This window comes from Girardinichthys multiradiatus, chromosome 20 (genome assembly GCF_021462225.1).
Source record: "Girardinichthys multiradiatus isolate DD_20200921_A chromosome 20, DD_fGirMul_XY1, whole genome shotgun sequence".
Classification (NCBI taxonomy): domain Eukaryota; kingdom Metazoa; phylum Chordata; class Actinopteri; order Cyprinodontiformes; family Goodeidae; genus Girardinichthys; species Girardinichthys multiradiatus.
In genome coordinates this window covers 33,403,568-33,424,056 of record NC_061812.1, presented here as the reverse complement: position 1 = coordinate 33,424,056, position 20,489 = coordinate 33,403,568, and the positions used below count along the sequence as shown (strand labels likewise).

Genomic DNA, 20,489 nt, shown 5'->3' with positions numbered 1-20,489 from the left:
AAAACGCTATGTGAGCTCTTCATGGTGCTTGCTTCAGACACAGTGGGTGGGCCCCTCATCACAGGAAAGATGCTAATGAGCTAACCCATACTGCTAAAATCCCATCGACCCAATAGGCTCTCTTGAAAACACTATGCCCAGTGTTTACTGGAGTAAGAAACAACTGGTCCTTTCCTGAGCAGGCGTCTGGCTTTAGTATTTTTTACCCAGTTTAGGAAATTACAAGTGCTTTCATGTGTAAAACGTCCTCAGTTAACCACATAGTACTGTACTGTATTGTGCTTTCACCATGAAACTTACATCATACAAGGGTTGTCTAAAGGAGGAGCATCCTGGTGGTCCAGGGCCTTTGTCACATATGATTTTGGGTTCAAGCAGCTTTCCTTGATAACATTAGAAAAAAGTTGAAGCATTATGTTTGAATAATTCAAGTCGACTGTCACAGCTGTGTTACCTAAGGTTGTCAGTTAGTGGTGTATAGCACGCTGAGGGGTATAAAAAAAAACAATGCATCATGATTTAACCTTAATGCTGTTGGATGTGCCAGTTCTTTGACTCGATGTTAATATATAATTTGGATGACAGGGTGTTGTAGACTGCGTGTGTCTCTTTCAGATGGAAAAGAACTTTGCTGCTGATGATGTGCGTCTATTTTGGGGTGTGTATAAGTAATGTGGTTGATCATGGTGGTCGGGTCTCCATTATGATCAACAGAGAGCTCATCATCACTGAGATCAAGCACCATGACGTTATACACATTATTAAAATGGTCAGAACCTAAGGTGTGTCCAATAACAGGTAGCACAGCCAATGCCTGTTCATTTCCAACCGGTTACTGACTAACAATGAACTTATGGAGGGAAGGAGAATACAGCTGAAGAGAGGAGAAGAAGTGGGGGGTGCATTGTTAGGGAATCCAAAGGCGGCGTAATTAGGCCCAATGGATCCCAGATGGCTGGCTGTCAGTGACGTGAGAAGAGGGACGAGCTCCTAATAGGAACCAGACGAACACAAATGCCTTTGAACTGCCGCTGAGAGAAACAGAGTGAGTAAGAAGGAATCAAACGCGGCATGGGCCGTGCGCTCTTGCTAAATAACTGGCAGCAGGAGAGAAGAGGAAGGAAGATGGAGAGTAAAGAAGCTTGGAAAGTGGTCTCTGTTCAATAGAGTGCACAATATGTGGACATTTCATATAAAAGATACCAAGTTATTGTCACTTACCAAAACACATGTTTGGTGTTTGACACTTGTCTACAGTCAGATCTTTGCTGTTTTTCTCACAACAAAGACAAGTTTCCTCTTTTATCATCAGGGTTCTGCTTCACATTCAAACAGTTGCACACATCTACACCTGGGAGGTGCACCACCTCTTAGCGTTGGCTGTCTTCCAACAGTGGACCAAGAGCTGAGATCAAGAACTTGGAGCTATGCCTTTGATAATTTTTCTTTTCATCATTTTTAAATGGAAAGGCGTAGTTTGGCTCGTAGTTAACTGTCCAGAAAAGGCCTTCACTGGATGGATGTTCTAGCAGAAAATCAATGACTTTAACTACTCTCTATTTTTAGTTTTTGTTGTGCTGGCACATCTTTTTTTCCGCCCTGCTCTGAAATGAATCCAATCACATTATGACTTCTCCTTTTTACACATCGTTATATTTTATTTACACCTAATGAGCACCTGTAGAGATGGTAAATGTGCTCTCAGATTTCTCTGAGAGTCAGAGTTGTCTAATACGCGGATTTGGTTTACAGCTCAGAGTTTTCCCTGCTTGTCTGCAGGGCTGTGGTGATGCCCATTGCCCACGAGTTTTCCCCTGACGTGGTCCTGGTCTCCGCCGGCTTCGATGCTGTTGAAGGACACCCACCTTCACTGGGAGGATACATGGTCACAGCCAAGCGTAAGGAGCAGCCAGACAGCTGCACACACTCTTACTGTCATCAGTCTGAGTTTTATTCAGAATTATTTCCTTTTCAACCAATCTCTGGTTTTGTTTTTGATCTGTAACAGTTTTTGGCTTCCTGACTCGTCAGCTGATGTCACTGGCAGGAGGCAGGGTCGTCCTCGCTCTGGAGGGGGGCCATGACCTCAAAGCCATCTGCGATGCCTCTGAAGCCTGTGTCAGCGCCTTGCTCGGCATGGAGGTACAATGTGTCATATCTTATTCCATAGATTAACACAGTGTGTCCCGTCTTCAGATCACTAAGTGTGTTGTGTGTCTCAGGTGGAGCCTCTGTCCCAGTCGCTCTTGGACCAAAAGCCCTGCGAGAACGCAGTGCGCTCTCTGCAGAGAATCGTCCAAATTCAGGGTGAGAAACCATCAAGCTAATGCAAAGAATAACATTTGCAAGAAAAAGCAGTCTAGTAAAGCAACCGTATTAAATTTACTTGAAGTAAATGTACTGAGTTACAGTGAATTGCAAAAATATTCTTACCCCTCAAGCCTTTTTCCGTTTTAATTTCATAGCAGTAAATATACCTGTTCTGTCAAGACCTCAGAAATATTTTCGATAATATTTGTAAACAAGCAGCATAATAAAGACTGAGGAACACTTCAGACAGGTCAGATATGAAGCTTAGGAGAAGTTAAACATGGGGTCAGTTTATAAAAGCATATCCTAAGATGTGGACATCTCATTGAGCACAGTTCAATCCGCATTCAAAGCCTTTAAGAGGTTGTTAAAGATGGAGGTTCACCTTCAAGCAGGACAACAACACTCTATGTTGCAAAAAGGTGTGGCTAAAAACTTTAGCTGGTAAATATGTTCAACGCTGGTAGAGAAATAAAAATTGCAGGTATAATCCAGCAAAAGGTGCTTCTACCAAATAATTATTTAGGGGAACTGAATATATTTCTTGCTCCTAAACAAAATTTCTAAACCATGTATCACTTTCCTTCCTCTGGTATATCACACAAGATCCCAACAACGCAGGTCGAAGTTTGTGGTTGCGAAGTGACAAAATGTGAAAAAGCTCCAGAGTCTTGAATACTTTTGTGAGGCGCTCTATGGTCAACTGCAGAGTTTGCTGCACTGGTTGAGTAATTTCTGTTGTAATGAGTCTAGGGCACACAAACAAAGAAAATCCAAGTCTTGCAGATTATTTGTACAACAACTGTCACAATAAATAGGAGCTGAAGATAAATTTCCCTTGGTCAGCTGGAAGGGAATTTACAGGCTTGCATCAACAAATATTTTTCAGGAGATGATTTATACTGGCCAATATGGTGTTCAATGTCTGCCATTTGATGATATATTATTAATATGAAAATGAGGTTTGCAAAAGTTAACAGTTCTTAAGTCACTGTTAATATGGATAAATTAAATCTAAACAAATGGTTTTATTTGAATGATTTATTGTTTTCCTGTCTAGTTTTTACCCAACAGTGTGTTTCTGTTCTCAGTAACTCATAACAATCCCCTTTACACTCTATTTAACACTTTTTGACCTCTTTGCTTCTGCTCTCTGATTACCTCTCCTCCCTTCCATCCCTGTCTCCCATCCCTCCAGCCGTCCCACAAAACACACACACACTCAGCTACCCTGGCTCCAATTATCTTCAAACACTTCTCTGGCACACGACCTTCGCAACATCCCCTTCTGATTGCACACAAATGTTATCCCAACCAAATTAGATTAATTAAAAATATTTGAATAGCCACAGGAATGTTAAGCCCATAATTCAGGCCCGGGGTGAAGTATATGTAAGTTGCATGCTCAGCCAGAACACACACACTTATAGAGGAACAAAGTTACAGTCACAGATTTCTTTTTTATTTTGTATTTTCCTCCATTGTGTGACCAAGTACTGTGAACCCTGAGAGAACAGACTGAATCTGAGTTTACATTTCTGAAATTATCAAAACGGATATTTGGACCAGCGGCTGTTTATCCCACAGTCTTTGCTTATATTCACATCAAACATCTACATCTAGTGGATCAAACACCAAGCTGTACTGTCGTATAGTTCAGGGGCATCCCTTCAAGGAGCAGTTTACAATGAAACCAAGACTGAGGCTATTAATCTTTTTTTTTTGTCCTTGTTTCCTTCCTCCTCTCCATGTTTTTTCATCTCTCTCAGGTGAGTTCTGGCAGAGTGTGAGGGAATCAGCCGCCACGGTGGATCTGTCCTACCTGCAGGCACAGAGACACAGATTTAGGCGAGACTCGGACAGCGAGGCAGTCAACGCCATTGCCTCTCTGTCAATGCGGTCCCTCACATCAGAAAGGTAAAACAAAACATTGTGATTATTATTAGTCTTGCACCAACAAATCAGCTGGTGATCCTAATTGGCTGGTTTTAGGTTAAAAAATGAACTCAAAGGAAGACAGAGATGATTTAAAAACAGACGAGTCTGGTTTCCTCAGACTGTCAGACAGCAAGAGAGAACAAGACTTTTGGCAGGTAACAGACAACCATAGATTTGCAGTTTTATCCATTTGAGCTTTCATCCTATGTCTGTAATGGAGCTTGTTGGTTTTGGAAATGTTGACAGCCTTTTGGAAATGTCACAGTTAGGGTAAGGATCTATATTCTCTATAGGATACACACCAAGGCCGCTGTTTTAATAATACTAACCACAAATCACTCGTTTAAGATGCTAGAGAGCCTAAAATACCAACTCTGTAATCATTTTTTGTTTGTTTTAAAATAGTAAAATCTTGTTTTACAGTGCCTGCTCTCTCACACAGTGTGACGTCACCTTTGCTCAGTGTAATAAATAATTCATATTTTGAATGTTCTTATATCTTCCTATATCACCCTAAAGATGAAATTGGACACGAAAATCAGATGGATGCATCTCTAATTATCTACTACCTAAACAAAGCAACCGTATTGGAATCTATGTTTAACAACTTTCTCTTTCTTTTTTAAAGGAAACCACTTGAAAGAATGTGAAGGAAAAACAGCCTATCCGAGGATGCCTTTAACTTAGACTCAGTGGAAATATACACATACACACACACCCATATATATATAAAGCTATGCATCTGGAGCACCACTGGAATATACAAACCTGCACTACTACTGGCTGCAGCGTGACCACTCTGATTCAGACACTCCTTAACAATGTTCATTTTGTGTTGCATTCATGTCCTCAAAAGATCTCTGCAGACTTTTCCCGAAAGCGACATCAATCACTGAACTGAAAACAAAGTTTAAAATATGAACTTAACAATGAAGACCTGGTGCAACATGATGTAGAATGAGCATTGATGAGAAATTGTTACTGACTGCGGCGAAACCTGCACAGACCACTGAGGCTCGTGTTATTTTAGAGATGTGTTGCTGGAGAGAAGGATGGCAGGTGAATGAGGATTCCCTTTTCTGCACGTGACAAAGATCGAATGAAGGAAAAAGATCAGTTTATTCTGATCGTCTTGCACTGTGAGCGTTCTGCGACTGGACAAAAAGGATGTGAAGCGTGTTCATATTTTGTACTTCATTTAAATATTCATTTTTTTCGACATATGGCACACATTTCTGTGGATGTCAGCATGAGATTTTTTTGGAGATCTAGCGTGAAGCTACAGTGAAGTCTGAGATACATATGTTTCATATTGTTTTCTGTGTCCACATATTTTCTTAAATCTCTTTTTTTTCTTCTTTCTTTCTTGGCCTGTCAGCCAAACATATGCAGCAGGAGTTTAAATAGTTATTGTTATCACCTTCTGACAGATGAAAGAAGACACATCATTCTTTTATAAAGTACATTTTAAATATGTTGAAATACTGTTGTATTGGTGGCATAAGTCACAGTTTAAAGCTAATACCTTAGGAAAGCTGGGGAGTCGATATAATGGAAGACAGTTATGGATTTAAACGAAGCTCCGGTGCATTGCAAACACTCAGTACAGCTCATATCAAGTTGAAACCAAAGATTTAAATGCACTGTATAAAAGACACATAATAATTCATCCCTCAATTTCTGACATTAAATCAGACTAAACCTTTGCTGCTTCAAGTCAGTCAGGGCAACCAAAATTATTTATATTTTCTAAATGACAGAAAATTGACTGAGATGTATTTTCGCTTCATTTTGGATTGCTTTCTTTAAATTCAGACGTTTGCATACACTGTGATTAGTGTACCTTTACCAAATTCTAGAAATCTGTGATGATGATGTCATAGTTTGGTCAACTTCTGATTGGTTAAGTCACAACGATTGAGTTAAATGGAGGCAAACCTGTGGATGTTCTCGAAGGCAACAACTCAAACACACTGCTTCCTTGTGTGACATCATGGAAAAAGTTAAACATAAAGAACTGTGGACCTCCTCTAGTCTGGTTCATCCTTGGGTACAATTTCCAGATGCCTGAAGATGCCACGTTCATCTGTTTAAAGAATTAGTAGAAGTATGAACAGCATAGGATTGTCCAGCCATCCGGCTGTTCTTCATCCACAGGTAATCAAGTCTAGAGTCAATGTTTTAGAGAGATCAACTCAAAGTGCTGATCCAGAGTAAATAGAAAACTGGTGAGAAGAGCTTTTAAAGTGTATGTGAGATAGGCAGTCTGCAAACATGACCCAGTTACACCGGTTCTGTCAAGAGGAATGGGCCAAAGTACCAGAAACTTGTGGTAGGATTTGCAAAATATCTGGCTCATGTTATATGTTGAAAGGTAATGCTACCAAATACGAAAGGTCATGCATCTAAACGTCTGTATTTATATGATAAAGAACAAAATAAAATGATCCTGCTCATTATTTTTGCATTTGGCTAATAGAATAATTTTAGTAACTGACTTAAACCAGACAAAATTTTGTCTGATTTAATGTCTAACAGTAAAAAAAAAAAGTGTGTCTTTTTACACGCTGTATGAATATATCTGGTGTCACATGTATGTGCAAAAAAGGCCACATTCTGGTAGTTAAAAAGAAACTTACATCCAAGGCTTTTAACACAATTCCACACAGACAAAGTGCACTTACACCTCCCTCAGCTTTGATGTTGTAAATGTTGTGTGGACCAGTGCTTATTTTCCTGTGGACCAGCATTCCTGCTGTGTCTCTTCTGGTTATTTTATATTTTATTAAGGACAATATGATGCGTGTTTCATCTGTAATTTACCCAGTGTGTTTACTGTCAGTACCAGCGTCGACTAAACGGAGGCTTTTGTCGGCTAGGATGGGGCAATAATACCCGAGGTCATTGATCATACAGTCGATATGCACACAGTGTGATTGGACACAGGTTAACCGCAACCAAAGTTTATAAGAAAAATGTGCTCTATTGACTGACAAGTCCAAAAAAGAACTTCAAAGTCTCTGTGAATGTTTCTTTTCTCTTTCCAAACAGTCAAAAAGCATCAAAAGCAAAGATACATAAACAAATCCATTTGACATTACGTGTATTTATCTTTCAGATTTGGAGCCTTTGAAGTGCTCTCTGCATGTCTAATGCAATTAAGATGGTGCTAAAAAACAGTGTGTTTGTTTCTTTTTCTGTTTAGCTCTTTCCTGCGTGTGACATTGAACATGCAGCTCAGCACCTGCCCGGTACTTGTTGATGTAATGAAAATGTGTAAACCACATGACAGGGACAGAACGGCCCGCGTTCAGCATCTTTCTGCTGTTTCCAGTGGACATAACGTGACATGTCTTGTGTCTTATCCTTTTGTCTTAATGAATATAAAGTTTAGGTTTTGTATTTGAGCTCAGAAATAAAGCCTTAAGACCAAATTATCAACTTAATGATGATGCTGACCGACCTGTGTGAAGGTTGCCTTAACAATATCGAGCTTAAAGAAAACTGTGGGCCAAGTCCAGTTTAGCTGTATGATTTTATTTTTGTACAGTGTAAATAGTGCCTTGTGTTTTTTTTTTCTTTTTTCTGCTTTTTGACTTTTCTATTTTGTTTTCTATCTTTAATAAACATAACTTATATATACATTTGGATGCGTATATATGTATATTTTTTATCTAATAATTTATCTACTCTGAGTCACTGCAATGTCTCTTTATATGCATCTCAGTAAATCGGATAAACATCAAAGTTATTAAGTGTAACTCTTATAGAATTATTACCTACAGAGTGATATATTTTAGGCTTTTATTTTTGTTCGTTTTGATGATTATAGCTCACAGTAATTGAAACCTAATTTAGTTTCTCAGAAAATTTTAAATATTCCATAAGATCAATCCAAAAAAGGATTTTTAACACAGAAAGGTTATGTTAAGGCCATGGGGAAGACGGCTGACTTGACAGTTCTTCAATAGACAGTCACTGACACACTCCACAAGGAGGCTAAGCCAAGCATATTAATAGAATGTTGAGTGGAAGGAAAAAGTTCAGAGGATTGTTAACCAAAGCCCACGTAATAGTTTGGGAAAGATTCACAAGGTGTTAACTGTGGCTGGAGTCAGTGCTTCAAGAGCTGCCTCTCACAGACTCATCCAGGACATAGGCTTCAACTGTCACATTCCTTGAGTTGAGCCCCTCCTGAACCAGTGTACATCAAAAGTGTCTTAATTAGACTAAGAAGAAAGACAACTGGACAGATGCTCACCTCTCAATCATGAGGTCTTATGAAGGAGAGACAGGTACAACTAACAATGCAGGAGAGCTGGCACCTCCATATTACTGCTGCATTGATGAAGTAATTTATGCAAAAGGAGCCCCAACCAAGTAATAATTGCATATTCTGTACAGTCCATTGATATACTTTCATTAGGCTAACATTTATCTATCATCAAAATGTACTGAAATAGATATCTGAAATGATCAATAAATCTATATATGATTTTCATATTTTGAATTGAATTTATTGAACAAAAACAACTTTTTGATAACATTCTAATTTGTAAGATGCCCTTTACTGCCACAAAGAAATAGGTAACACAAATGCCATATGCATATACAGCGCTGAGTAAAATTTTATTGTTGGCAAGACAAATGATGAAAAGCAAAAAAAAAAAAAAAAAAACACAGTTCAAAGGATCATGATCAAAAGCAATTGGCCCCGCAGTTACAAATGAATCTGTTTTATTCTGCGTGTAATCACATCATCAACACTTTGGCATGCTTTCTGAGAAATTCTCTGCTGCATTATTTTTTAATTAAGCTTTGCAGAGATGTTTTAAAGCTGCAGCACTCACCATCGACAGAGAAGCCTCTAATAAAATAAGTAATTAGCTGAACTGTGATCAGCGGTTTGTAACAGAATAAAGCAGTAAGCAGGGTTTAAGTAAAACTGTGTGTACACACACCAAACGTAGGAGCAGATATGCTTCAAAAATAACCATGAGAGCGACCCAGTCACTGCAGCAAAGCAAAGAACAATATCTGCACCAGATTCCCGCCTTGAGAGCCAGAGCAATTAGCTTATTAGCATTTTAGCTGTAAACATAAATTGGCTGTGACCGCCCTCTAACCATCACTGTGCCATTATCATTAGTCATCCTAATGTCTGTCAGGCTGTGAGTCATCCTTAGAGAGAAGAGTCAGGGGGGAAATGGGATGACGGTTATCATTGGGGTGTTATTGAAGGCGCTCCATCCAGCAGCCATTTTGTTTCATTGTCACCTCAGGCCAGCTGTTCTTTATTATTTCTTTTTTTAATCCTAATTATTCAAATGTTCTGCAGTTCACTGTCACATCTCCACACGAAGTCTCAGAAACACTCGGTGAAGCAACCGTTGCTGATGTCCAGAAGCAAAAACAAAGGGGTGGAAGAAGCCACATAAGGATAGGAAGAAACGGAAGAAATGTTTCAAGGTGCGGTCGAATTTTCTTTGTAGTTTAAGGAATTCCAGGTTGTGGAGATTTCTGCAAAGAGAAGAGACAAAAATGTGTTAAGATTGCATGTTAAATACTTTTAAATTATTTGCTGAGGGCTTGAAATGTATGCACAGACAAACAAATTGTACAATTTGTGGATATCAGAAAAAATCTGTCCCGCTCTTTAATCTTTTCTGCTTAAACATCAAAACATTTCATTTGGAAAAACATCAAAATAGAGAGTGCTAATTGGATTTAGTCTAAGGATGTGAATTGATCCTTTTGTTGTAACAAAGTATAGACTAACAGTGTTTTCTATTTTATTTTATTTTTGCCTCTTAGTTCTACACTCAGAGGTGTATTTGACAGATCCTGATACATTTGGAGCCTCATTCATGCGGCTTTTGTTGCCAACGACGTGTTCCCTGTCCGGTATTCTGGCCTCTACACATACAAATACACAGTCAAACAAATGTAGCAACACATGCACAAACACTAACATACACAGACAACACAAAACCCTCCCACTTGCGTTCATCTCTTAGTTTGGATCCCTTAAAATAAAGATGACTATCAGAAGCTACGACTTTTGAAAGTGGGCTTTTAAAAAAAAAATCTGCAGTTAAGCCACAGAGGCCTTTACATCTGGTCCCAGATCGGCCGGGAGTGAGGGCCAGAGATCCGATATGCACAGAAGTGCATCCAACTGCCGATCACTCCAGAAAGCATAAAACACTCACACACACACACACACACACACATGGGTGCAGCAGAGCCAGGGGTTTCAGCAGAGGAAGGAGCAGTTAGAAGCTTTGTGATTATAGTATAAACAATAGAGAGAGTTTTGTTTTCCTGAACTCCGACAGAACAATCCTTCCAGAATTGAAGTCTCACGCAAAGCCAAACATCCACATGTCCTAAAACGGTGCTCAATAAAACACGGCAAACTGTGGCTGCGAGCATGCACGCTTCTGTTGCTGCGTAAAATATAGAGGACCCTGTTTGTGTTATATGCAGATCAAATCAAATGAAAACATGGTTTGGATGAAGCTGAGAAACCACTATATAATTTTACTAGTTTATAGCCGTGAACTAAATGCATATTTAATTTTACTTGACTCCCACTGAAGACTAACTGTGCAATATACCACCGACTTGATGTTTTCAGCTTTTAGAAAACCTCAAAACACCTCTAATATTTACAAAGATTCTATTATGATGTTAGTCTTAAAGTCCACATCGCAACAGCTCCAGAAAGAAAGTGTAGTTTCTCATATTTTACTACTTAGGCACTTTATAGATTTTAGTTTTATTTTAAAACTACGTACAACTTTAATTTCAAATGGAAATTCTGTCACCTTAAGCATTTAATTGCAGAAATGACAAACGATCAAAATAACAAAAATACATTTTTGCAGAATAGGGATTTTCTATCCAAGCTTTCAAGCATCTTGACATGCTTTGCGTCAACTTTTCACATGACTGTTGGGTTCAGAAGATCACCACATTAGCACCTTGTTAAGCAATATGATGTAGAACGGAGTGGCTAGCATTATCGTACCGTTTCTCGTTGTCGGGGAGAAACATCATCGCCATAAGAATCGTGATTTATCGTGATAACAATAAACTAACTAATAATGTTTGCAAACCCCTCAAACAGACACTATGGTTGGGATTGCTACCTTTGCTGTTTGAAACTATTTTCCTCACTGCTGGTTCCATGAGAGGGTACAATAAATATCAATGCATTGAAAAATATTATTGAATGCAATTACTGGCTGTTTAGTTGTATAATTGCACTACCTAAAATAAGTGGGCTATTATCAAATGGATCCTTTTTGATAATAGGCCACCTACAGTACCTATTTGGTTCTTACTCTAAGTAGTGACTAATTTATTCCCATTATAGTGTAACTGAATTTTTAAAATATTCTTTATTGTTTCTGGTATCATTGTTGTATTAAAAATTGAAGTCCATATAATTTATCTCTTCCTGTCATGAGAGTACAGATGCTGATTTCAGAAACAAATTGCAGTGATCTTGCAATTTTTCCTAAATCTGTAATAAAACTTTTTCTTAGTTCAAAAATTTTTTATTTACTCTTTTTAAGCCTTTGTCTTTCTAGGGCTGCAGGTGCAACCTGGTTACATGTTTCTTGCACTATCTATAGCATTCCCCATAGAGGTGGTGATAACATGCAGAGTGGCTAGTAATTGTCGAGGTGCGTTCAAGGACATTTGAATGAGTCCCGTCGTGTCTGTCTGCTGCGGAGGCCTCAGAAGGTTTAATAAGGTAATTCAGAGCGGAACACCTGCAGCGAGCACATGGCCGCCAGCTGCACGTGTGTGTCTGGACAGCGTTATGAGTAGAAGTCATATGAGGAACTTGCGATTCGCTGGTTCCTGAAGGGAATAATGTGTGTGCATGTTGCAGACATTCAAAGGAGTATGCACCTGCTTGAAAACGTGTCACCTTGGGCTGTCATTTTGCAGCAGAAACCCAGATTTCGCCCTGCATCCGCTGACCTGATTTCATGAAAATGCTGTAATGTATTTTTTTTTATTGCTTTTCGTTTCTGCAACTCTTCCAAAACAAACACAAAAAGAGAGATAAGAGAGATAAAAATCACAGAAACATCTATGAGTATATTTCTGTTTACCTGTATGTACACAATCATCCCTGCACCGCCAATTAAAGCTACAAACATAAACACACAGCCGTACACCCAGGCGTGCACAGCCTGACCCTCACCCTGGTGCGCACACCTTCCCTAATACCTCACAACTGGTTCCAATCTAAAGGTTCCTGCTTGTCTGGGCTCCGGCGAGGCCTGATTGCACGATACAGGATCCCTAGGAAAGAGGGCAAGGCTGCAGGGGGAGACGGACTGATGTGCCTCTGTTTTTTCCTTTTTTCTTTTCACTCTCCCTTTCTTGTTTGATGCTGTACCTGTACAAGAATCTGGTGTCTGTTAGAAGTGGTTGAAAAAAAGAAAACCGACCCTGGAGATTGTGGAAGGAAAACATTTGTCTTAAATTCATCAGAGGTCTGTCAAACACCGGATCCCCAGAGGTTAGATTACGATGCAGATAATAGTTAACTTTCTAGATCATAAACTCAGACAACCAAGAGGCTTTTCTGCTAATTTTGAGTCTCGCTACTGCAATAAGTATTGTTGTTTATAGTGAGGATGAATTCAGTTTAAATTGGTCAAGAAAAAACACTTTTACTGAACAGATTTGAGTTTTGTTTTTTTGCTGGAGTTATACTGCAGAAATAAAAAAAAACGTTCTTTTAGAAAGAATATAAGATTTCTTTTTAATTTGTCTCATTTTTAAATTGCAAACCACTGCAAATGGCATCAAAATTATAATATTTAATGTAGCATTTTCACAATTTACATTTTCATATACATGTTCATTCTAGTTGTTGAAACTTGTAATTCCTTTTAAAAATGTACCAAAATTTCCAAAATATTTCATACACTCAATGCAACAAGTGTTTATTAAACTGATCGATTTTAATAAACAAGAAAAATAAAACTAAAAATTACAGGGAGAAAAACTTTTACAAAACTATTACTAATTGTTTTAATTGTCTTGTTTAATAGAAGTGTATTATTATCTCAAGAAGAGCATAAACAAATCTGAATAAAGTCCTATTTTTGCATTAGAGCATCAGACAAATATAATAATTTAACATAAAATATATTTTAGAACTAATATTAATATTAATATTAAGTGAAACAGTTTTTGTATCTTTGAGCCGAAACATTTAAGATTTCCTCTGAACATAAAATGTTTTTGTAGAAAAATCTGAATTATTACATGAAACAGATTAAAAAAAAACTTTTTGTGAAAAACAGGCTTTTAGAGCAGAGCTAGATAAATGAATTAAATTGTTTAAAAACCTAAAACTCAAACCGAAAAGCAGATTTTCTTTGTTAAATGCAATATTTTTATAGTATAAAGTTTAGAATGTATGGTGTTTGTTAAATCAGTTTTCTCTGAAGTGTAAGACATTTTGTCAATAGATCAATAATTTTATTTACCTAAAAGGCTAAAGGACTTTAAAAAAGTAACTGCAGCAGTTTTGAGACATTTTGAGTCATTATCAGTAAACAGTGTATGCTCAGTCGCTCTGCTCTTTCTGTAACTATATGTCTGTCTGTGTGTACCGTTCTTACCTGTGAAGCCGCAGTGTTGTGACTCACTGCTCTGGACTAAACTCAGAGGAAAGACAAGGAACAGAAGTGGGAACAGCAGAGGAGGAAAGAGGAGAGAGAGGTTGCAGCGACGTATATTTAGCTGATAAATGAAACATTATGCAGCACAGAAAAAAAAATTATGCAGAAGGTTTTAGATGAAAAGGTTAAGATCAGACCATGCAGAGAGGAGGTTGAGAGGGTCAGAGGTCAAACAGACAGAGGGTTTGGGGTGGGAGGGAGGTGGAGGTGTGGACACGAGAGGGTGTATGAGATGAGTTTAGAGGGGTCCTAGTGGCTGGTGGACATGGCCCAGGCCCCCTCCATCCTCCAGACTGAGAAGGCGTAGCTGAGTCTCTCGTGGGCCAGGTAGTTGCAGCTGGCCAGCTTGGCGTCCATCTCGTCGCTCTGCAGCACCTGGTACAGGAAGTCGATGTAGCGAGAGGCCAACTTCAGGATCTGGATCTTGCTCAGCTTGTCTGAGGGTAGCGTTGGGATGATCTTGCGTAGGGAGGCGAAGGCGTCGTTCAGGGACTGGGTACGCTGGCGTTCTCGCACATTGGCAATTACCCTTTGAGAGTGGAGCTCCTCGAAGGGTGGCTCTGGCCTGGGGCCCAAAGATGTAGGCACCAATGACACAATGGTTGAGGGGCTCTTCTTGACCCTCTTCGGTCCGGACGGCAGGAGGCTGTTGGTGCTGCCCGTGCTGCTTTCCTCTGTCTGACTGAGGCTGTCCTTCTTTGGATAGGGGGAGCGTTTTCGGTTTGCCTGTTGGAGAGTCTTCTTCGATGCTCTCTCCAGCTCCTCTTCGCTGGCCCCCAGTCCTCCTTCAGGGGAGTTGGTGCAGGACACCTCTTCTCTCATTGCAGTGTCCAACCTCCGCTTCACTGAGCTCTTTTTCACGGTTTGCTGGCACTCTCAACAGGTCACACTTTTCTCCTCGTGTCCAACAAAATCACTGCTGCTGAAGCTCCATCAGACTGGACGCCTGGCTGTCCTGTGTCCTGCTTTACCTTGTTAAATTTTTACATTCCCCCCTTCTGCTGACCAGACAGAGCAACAACAAACCCTCTGGTCCACCTCCGCCTTTTTTATAGCCCAACGCTAACCCTTCGGCCTGCGGCCGCTCCTCATTGGCTCTGCTCAGTTCTGAGGGTGTGGCTTGGCCTGAAATAGCCAGGAAAGCAGGAAGTATACATTAGTTGGGCGGGTGATGAAAAAAGGGGGTAAGTTGCGCTTTCAGCCAATAAGAAGAACTGTGCCTAATGTTGCAGGGATGTCTGGGGTTTATAGGTTCCAGATTTGGGGTTGGACCTTTAGTTCGCCGGCATCCTCATGGCCACACATGCCTTATATTTCTAACACATGCATGGTTCAGTATTTAATGGTGATAATTATATAGTTCTATTGTCAGACAGATCAGAAACATTCACAAATTATACATTGTTGATGTATTTAAATGTTTTCTTTTTCTTTTTAAGATTCAGCAACTTCACACTGATATTTCTCTGTCATTATTTTTGTCATGTTTGTATGAGCACAGATTGTGAAAACAAACCTGATGAACTGCAGATCAGACAGAATAATAACACTGTGGATTGGCAGGGTAAAGCAGATTTATGAGATGAGCTAGAAAGTTGCTTAGAAATTTCATTTTATTGCTATATCTTGCAATCATTTGAGCCCACACTGAATGGTTTTGGGATGCGTAATGTTTCTCCAGAGTATCGTGACTTTGAACTGATATACATCTCAGCAGAAAGAAAGTGTATGTAATGATGAGATATGTATGTTTTTAAATATCAGTTACATAAAGATCTGCCACTGCTTTTATAAATCTGTTATTACCCATGTTTCTCAACCTTGTAATACCCACCTCTCTGAATGCTACATGTTTTTAATGTATCTCCATCCTGACAGATATGTGATGCAACAGAACATGTGTTATATGTTCCATTTTTACCTGGAAGATGAGATTTCTAGGTTCCATGTTGGAAAAATTAACAGAAAGGGCTCCCAAAGTTAGAATCGTAAATGAGTAAGTCAAAGATTTCTCTCTATGCCTGACCACAAAAGCCAATAAGGCTGCATTGCATTTAAAATTTCCTGAAAATCAAGTAAAGGTAAAACTTCTGATTATTTGTCTCTCATAATTTTTTTAATTTACATTTTAGTATAAAATCTTCTTCAGATAGTATGCAGCAATGATTTTAATTATTAGTAGCTTGTATTGCTAATTGCAATGAACAAAAATGTACTTTATAAACTCAACTAAAAACTCAAACCTCATGGGTTTTTAAACTTTGAACTGGAACATGGTTAAAGGGATAGTTCCGATTTTTTTAAAGTGAGGTTCTGTTGAAGGCTAACAGCTAATCAGATGGACCCCTGTTTTAGCAGATTTTAGCACTTTAAAGGGGACATTTCATGCAAAATCCACTTTTTTAGCCTTTAAATACATTTTGTTGTGTACTTGGAGTCTGTAGGTGTGCAGAAAAGTTGAATTTAGTCTCTGTTTATGTGTTGCAGAGATATCTTTATATTCTGTTTGGATCATATTTTTCAGTCCATTCAGTTTTCTCTATCACCTGTTAGGTTTTTCTGACTGTTAACTAATTTAAATAGCTAGTAGCTTCCACTAACGGGTTAAGAAAATCAATGAACTTAACAATAGTCTTCCTTCAAAATACAGAGAGTTAAAAACCATCAATATAACTTTGACTCCCACAGATATAAAAAGTTAGTTTGTGTTGTTTTAAATTGTTGAAAACACCTAAAATCATCTAGCTGTTAAGATTTATTTACTTTTCAGCAAACTAATGATGACATGACATGATATCTTTCTATTTCACAGAACCTCGCTTCATAAAATCTGAACTATGCCTTTAAAATTGGGCTTGATGACATTCCCAGATCTGAATTCTGACTTTAGAGGTAAATGAAATGTAGCATAATTAGCCAGCAGCACTTGTTTCTGGCTATTTGTCATCCACTTCAGGGAACTGGGAGTTTTCACATTTTTTTCCATCGCACCTCCCCTTTGAGGAGTCTCTGCAGATGCAAAGATCAATGTGCTCAAACTCATGTTTTTTGGCTGTGCAAGTGTATGAGCTCTACAGTACAGTTTATTTGTTTGCTTTTACCTTGGAAATAATTGACATCAAAGGCTTGTACTACAGCTTGAGAACCATGATGTTAGACAGCAACAACTTTATCATTTTAATGTGAGGAAAACTCAAACATGGACTCTATTTAACATCTTTACGATCACTCCTGATGTAAGCTGTCCAAGTCATCAGCTTCACATTAGGAAGTCATTGCAAGCCGGACCCTAAATAACCCCTGACCTCAGTGGCCCCCTCGAGAACTTCAGCCTATAGAGGTGAGAGAGCTTATAATTGTGCCATCCATGCCTCGGGGGTTGGAACCAGCACATCTCACTTCCACGCCCACTAAACTGTCTGCGTCTGCAGCCACTTAGAAGACTTTTCTTCAAATCACCAGTCGTGATACAACAGGTAGACCCTGCTGAGAAAATGACGTCAGGTTATGTTTGTTCAATTTATGCAACATGCAATTTCACTTAATTACAAAATTTTGCTGGAATCTACCATTGTCAGTTTCCCCAGCAGCAACCATTTATACCCAACATGCGTCACAAGTAAGTGACTCATCTGCTGATAGCCAGAGAACATGGTGTGGGGAGTTTCCTGCTGTCGAAATTCTGGACTTTTCGCCGAGAGCACGTTCTTTGGTGGCTTTTATATCAAATGTATCTATCTTTCCAGGAATGATGCTGGTTTAACATTAGTTTTAACTAAGACCTTGTGTAAGAAACTGGTATTATTCACAAGCAAATGATACTTTTATTGTGACTTTGTTCCATGTCATTCTATAGATGCTGCCTGACATTTTGTAGCCAAAAATCTGAGTGTGGAAACCACAGAAGGGAGGACATTTTTGATGAGCCCTGTGATTGCACTGGTTCACATTTCATTCATATAGTGAAACTGAATTCAATCCATGTTGGGTTTGATTGTCTCGAAAAAGAAGAAAATAACTGTCCATCATCGAAGCAATGAATGTACAGAGCGACGGTGAATTATATGAGGTTTAATTCACGGAGGTCAAATCAACTCCAGGATTAACCTGCATTAAAAGAGAGAGACACTGAAAGGACACGAAAGTCCATGTTGCTGATTTCAGTCTCTCCACTTGCTGCTTACCTTGAGCGAAAGTGTGGCTCTGTGCCACCGTGATGGAAAAAATGAGCTAACAACAGGAATGTTGCGGCTCAAAGAAGAATAGAAGAGCAAAAACAGAGGGAGAGAAGAATAAGGAAAGGGGAAAGGAAAAGAAGAAGAAAGGGGAAGGGGGGGAATGGTGCGGCTGTCCAAACAGAACCAGATGCAGGAGTGTGGAGGCTTGTTTGATCTCGATCCTCATAGGCTGATTGATGTTGCACATTTCATTTCCTTGTCAGAGTCTTGACATAATGTTTCACTAAACACTTAGGCCCCACTCTCATCTCTGGTCTGTTTCCACGAGGGTCCATAATTAACCCTTTCTGGAGAAAACATACATCACTGTACAGTATATGGACTTACATGCACAGCACGAATAGCCTGGATATCAAAACAGGCAGATGTATTGTCTATTTGTGCCTCAGCACCAGATGGTTCTGACCTGAAAGAAATAAAACATTGAAAATAAGCCCTGCTTAAAACTTTGAAGTCCAAAAGCAGGGAGAAAAAAATGTTTTTTAAAAATTGTAATGCAGTCAACTCAGTTTCCATCAAAGAACAAAAGCTTGAAGTTTTGCGGTGACGTCTTCAGCTGGTAGGAGCACAGTGGTGTGACCAATCATAACTGATGTGTTTGGATATCTGTGCCGGCCCAGCAAAGGGGGCCAGTCATTACATTCCTCCTCACCTTCACCTCCATCCTGTGAGTTTCTTCACCCTCCTGGGCTGTGAGTATAAATGTTGTTACACAGCACACTATGCCCCCCTCCTCCTATCTCCATCCTTCAAGCCCTCCATCTCAGGAGGAGCTCATAGGGACACAAAAGGCAGACATCTGGGACCCATTTCCCCTCATGGAGAAACCCTTCCTGTGGGGTATCCACTTGGAAAGGTTTGAAGGAGGAGCGGGGTGGGGAGAGGGGAGCAGCCTATGGGTGGAGGTGATGGAAGTTGGGAAGGAGGAGATGGGCTTGGAACAAAGGTGTGGATGAAAACTGAGTAACACGGAAATGTGACCTGCATCAGAGAAAACAAGAAGAACATGAAGCTAAAATAAAGACAAACAGTATTTAACAACAAGGGGTAGGACTAATTTACACCTGGACATAAAACAGAGGGAAAAATGGAAGACTGAGTAAATAAAATGCTAAGTGGTGTCTGTAGGCCACTTGTTAGTTTTTGTTAACATGTGATTCCCATCAAATGTTTTAGTCCTTTTGCATCTTCTGTTGGAGTATCTATAATCATATTAGAGAAGTTGAAGTTCCTTTCTTTACATGCTTGGAGTAGCATTGACCTTGCTCTTATTAGCTGAATTAAAATGTTGAGTTCAACATGTGAAAATGGTAATAACAAGTTGACAGGATACAACAATGCAAACAGCATTGGAAAATCTATAGCTAATGTGACCTTTAAGGTAGTTAGCTGGTTTTTTCATTGGCTTCACTCCTTCAACCTTTAAGTTACTTTTGGTTCAAACTTCATCAAGACGTTACAACCAAATGTGGAACAAAAAGTGTAACTGGTGATTTAACTTCACATCTGTCATTAAAACCATCCTACATTATTTTATGGTAAAAAAATATAAACCAAAAACGTTAATTGCAGCAAATACTCAATCATTCACTACATACTACATACTACTACATAGAGACAGACCTAAACACAGGAGCACCAACCCTGGACTACTTTCTATGAAATGAAAAAAGTAAGTACACGAAGCCAATGCCGGCAACTGCTTCAATTCATAATTATGCATTCATAAATGCATAAGCACTGAGTCTGAAATACTTTTTCTGGAAAGAATAACAAATGGAGTACACAAAATTAAATGTAGCAATAGCTCAATCAAAGGGGTTCCATCCAGGAAAAAAAACACACATAAACATGGAAGGACTGGGGCAGTGGTACTTTTGATTTGAAAGAAACATCAAGAGAGTTTGCAAAGTTAATAGCAGTTCAAAGTTCAGTCCAGGAACAACATATAGCTACACACCGATTCAGGGAGCCAGGAGTACTTTTTATGTTAAAAAAATCAAGGAAAGTACAAAAAGGTTATTGCAACAATAGCTCCATCTAAGAGAGAGACACAGCTAAACATAGAAGCACTGAGTACCAGTACTGTCTATGGCATAGAAAAACAAAGAGAGTACACAAAGTTAATGGCAGCAATGGGTCCATCTGGTCAGCGGTCCCCAACCATTTTAGTGCCAGGGACCGGTTTAATGTCAGACAATATTTTCACGGACCGGCCTTTGAGGTGTGGCGGATAAATACAACAAAATAAAATGATATGGCATAAAAACTGGTATTTTATAAA

General features: G+C 39.2%; 2 protein-coding genes across 4 annotated transcripts in view; one reads left to right on the top strand and one right to left on the bottom strand.

Annotated features, from left to right (window-relative positions):
- LOC124856739 (histone deacetylase 7-like) overlaps window positions 1-7,892 on the top strand; it is a 50,935-nt gene extending 43,043 nt beyond the window's left edge. For all 3 annotated transcript variants that reach the window (XM_047347537.1, XM_047347536.1, XM_047347538.1), the window contains 5 exons: window positions 1,780-1,898; window positions 2,009-2,142; window positions 2,223-2,307; window positions 4,080-4,227; window positions 4,877-7,892. In XM_047347537.1, the coding sequence (XP_047203493.1) occupies window positions 1,780-1,898; window positions 2,009-2,142; window positions 2,223-2,307; window positions 4,080-4,227; window positions 4,877-4,898 (508 nt within the window). In that variant the 3' untranslated portion in view covers window positions 4,899-7,892. The remainder of the gene's footprint in view (window positions 1-1,779; window positions 1,899-2,008; window positions 2,143-2,222; window positions 2,308-4,079; window positions 4,228-4,876) is intronic.
- An 846-nt stretch (window positions 7,893-8,738) lies between these two features.
- On the bottom strand, window positions 8,739-14,995 carry LOC124856740 (twist-related protein 2-like). The gene is made up of 2 exons (XM_047347539.1): window positions 13,908-14,995; window positions 8,739-9,768 (listed from the first exon to the last, which is right to left on the bottom strand). Exon 1 carries the CDS (start codon window positions 14,787-14,789, stop codon window positions 14,217-14,219), a length of 573 nt encoding a protein of 190 aa, XP_047203495.1. The 5' UTR covers window positions 14,790-14,995; the 3' UTR covers window positions 8,739-9,768; window positions 13,908-14,216.
- Window positions 14,996-20,489: the final 5,494 nt, after the last annotated feature.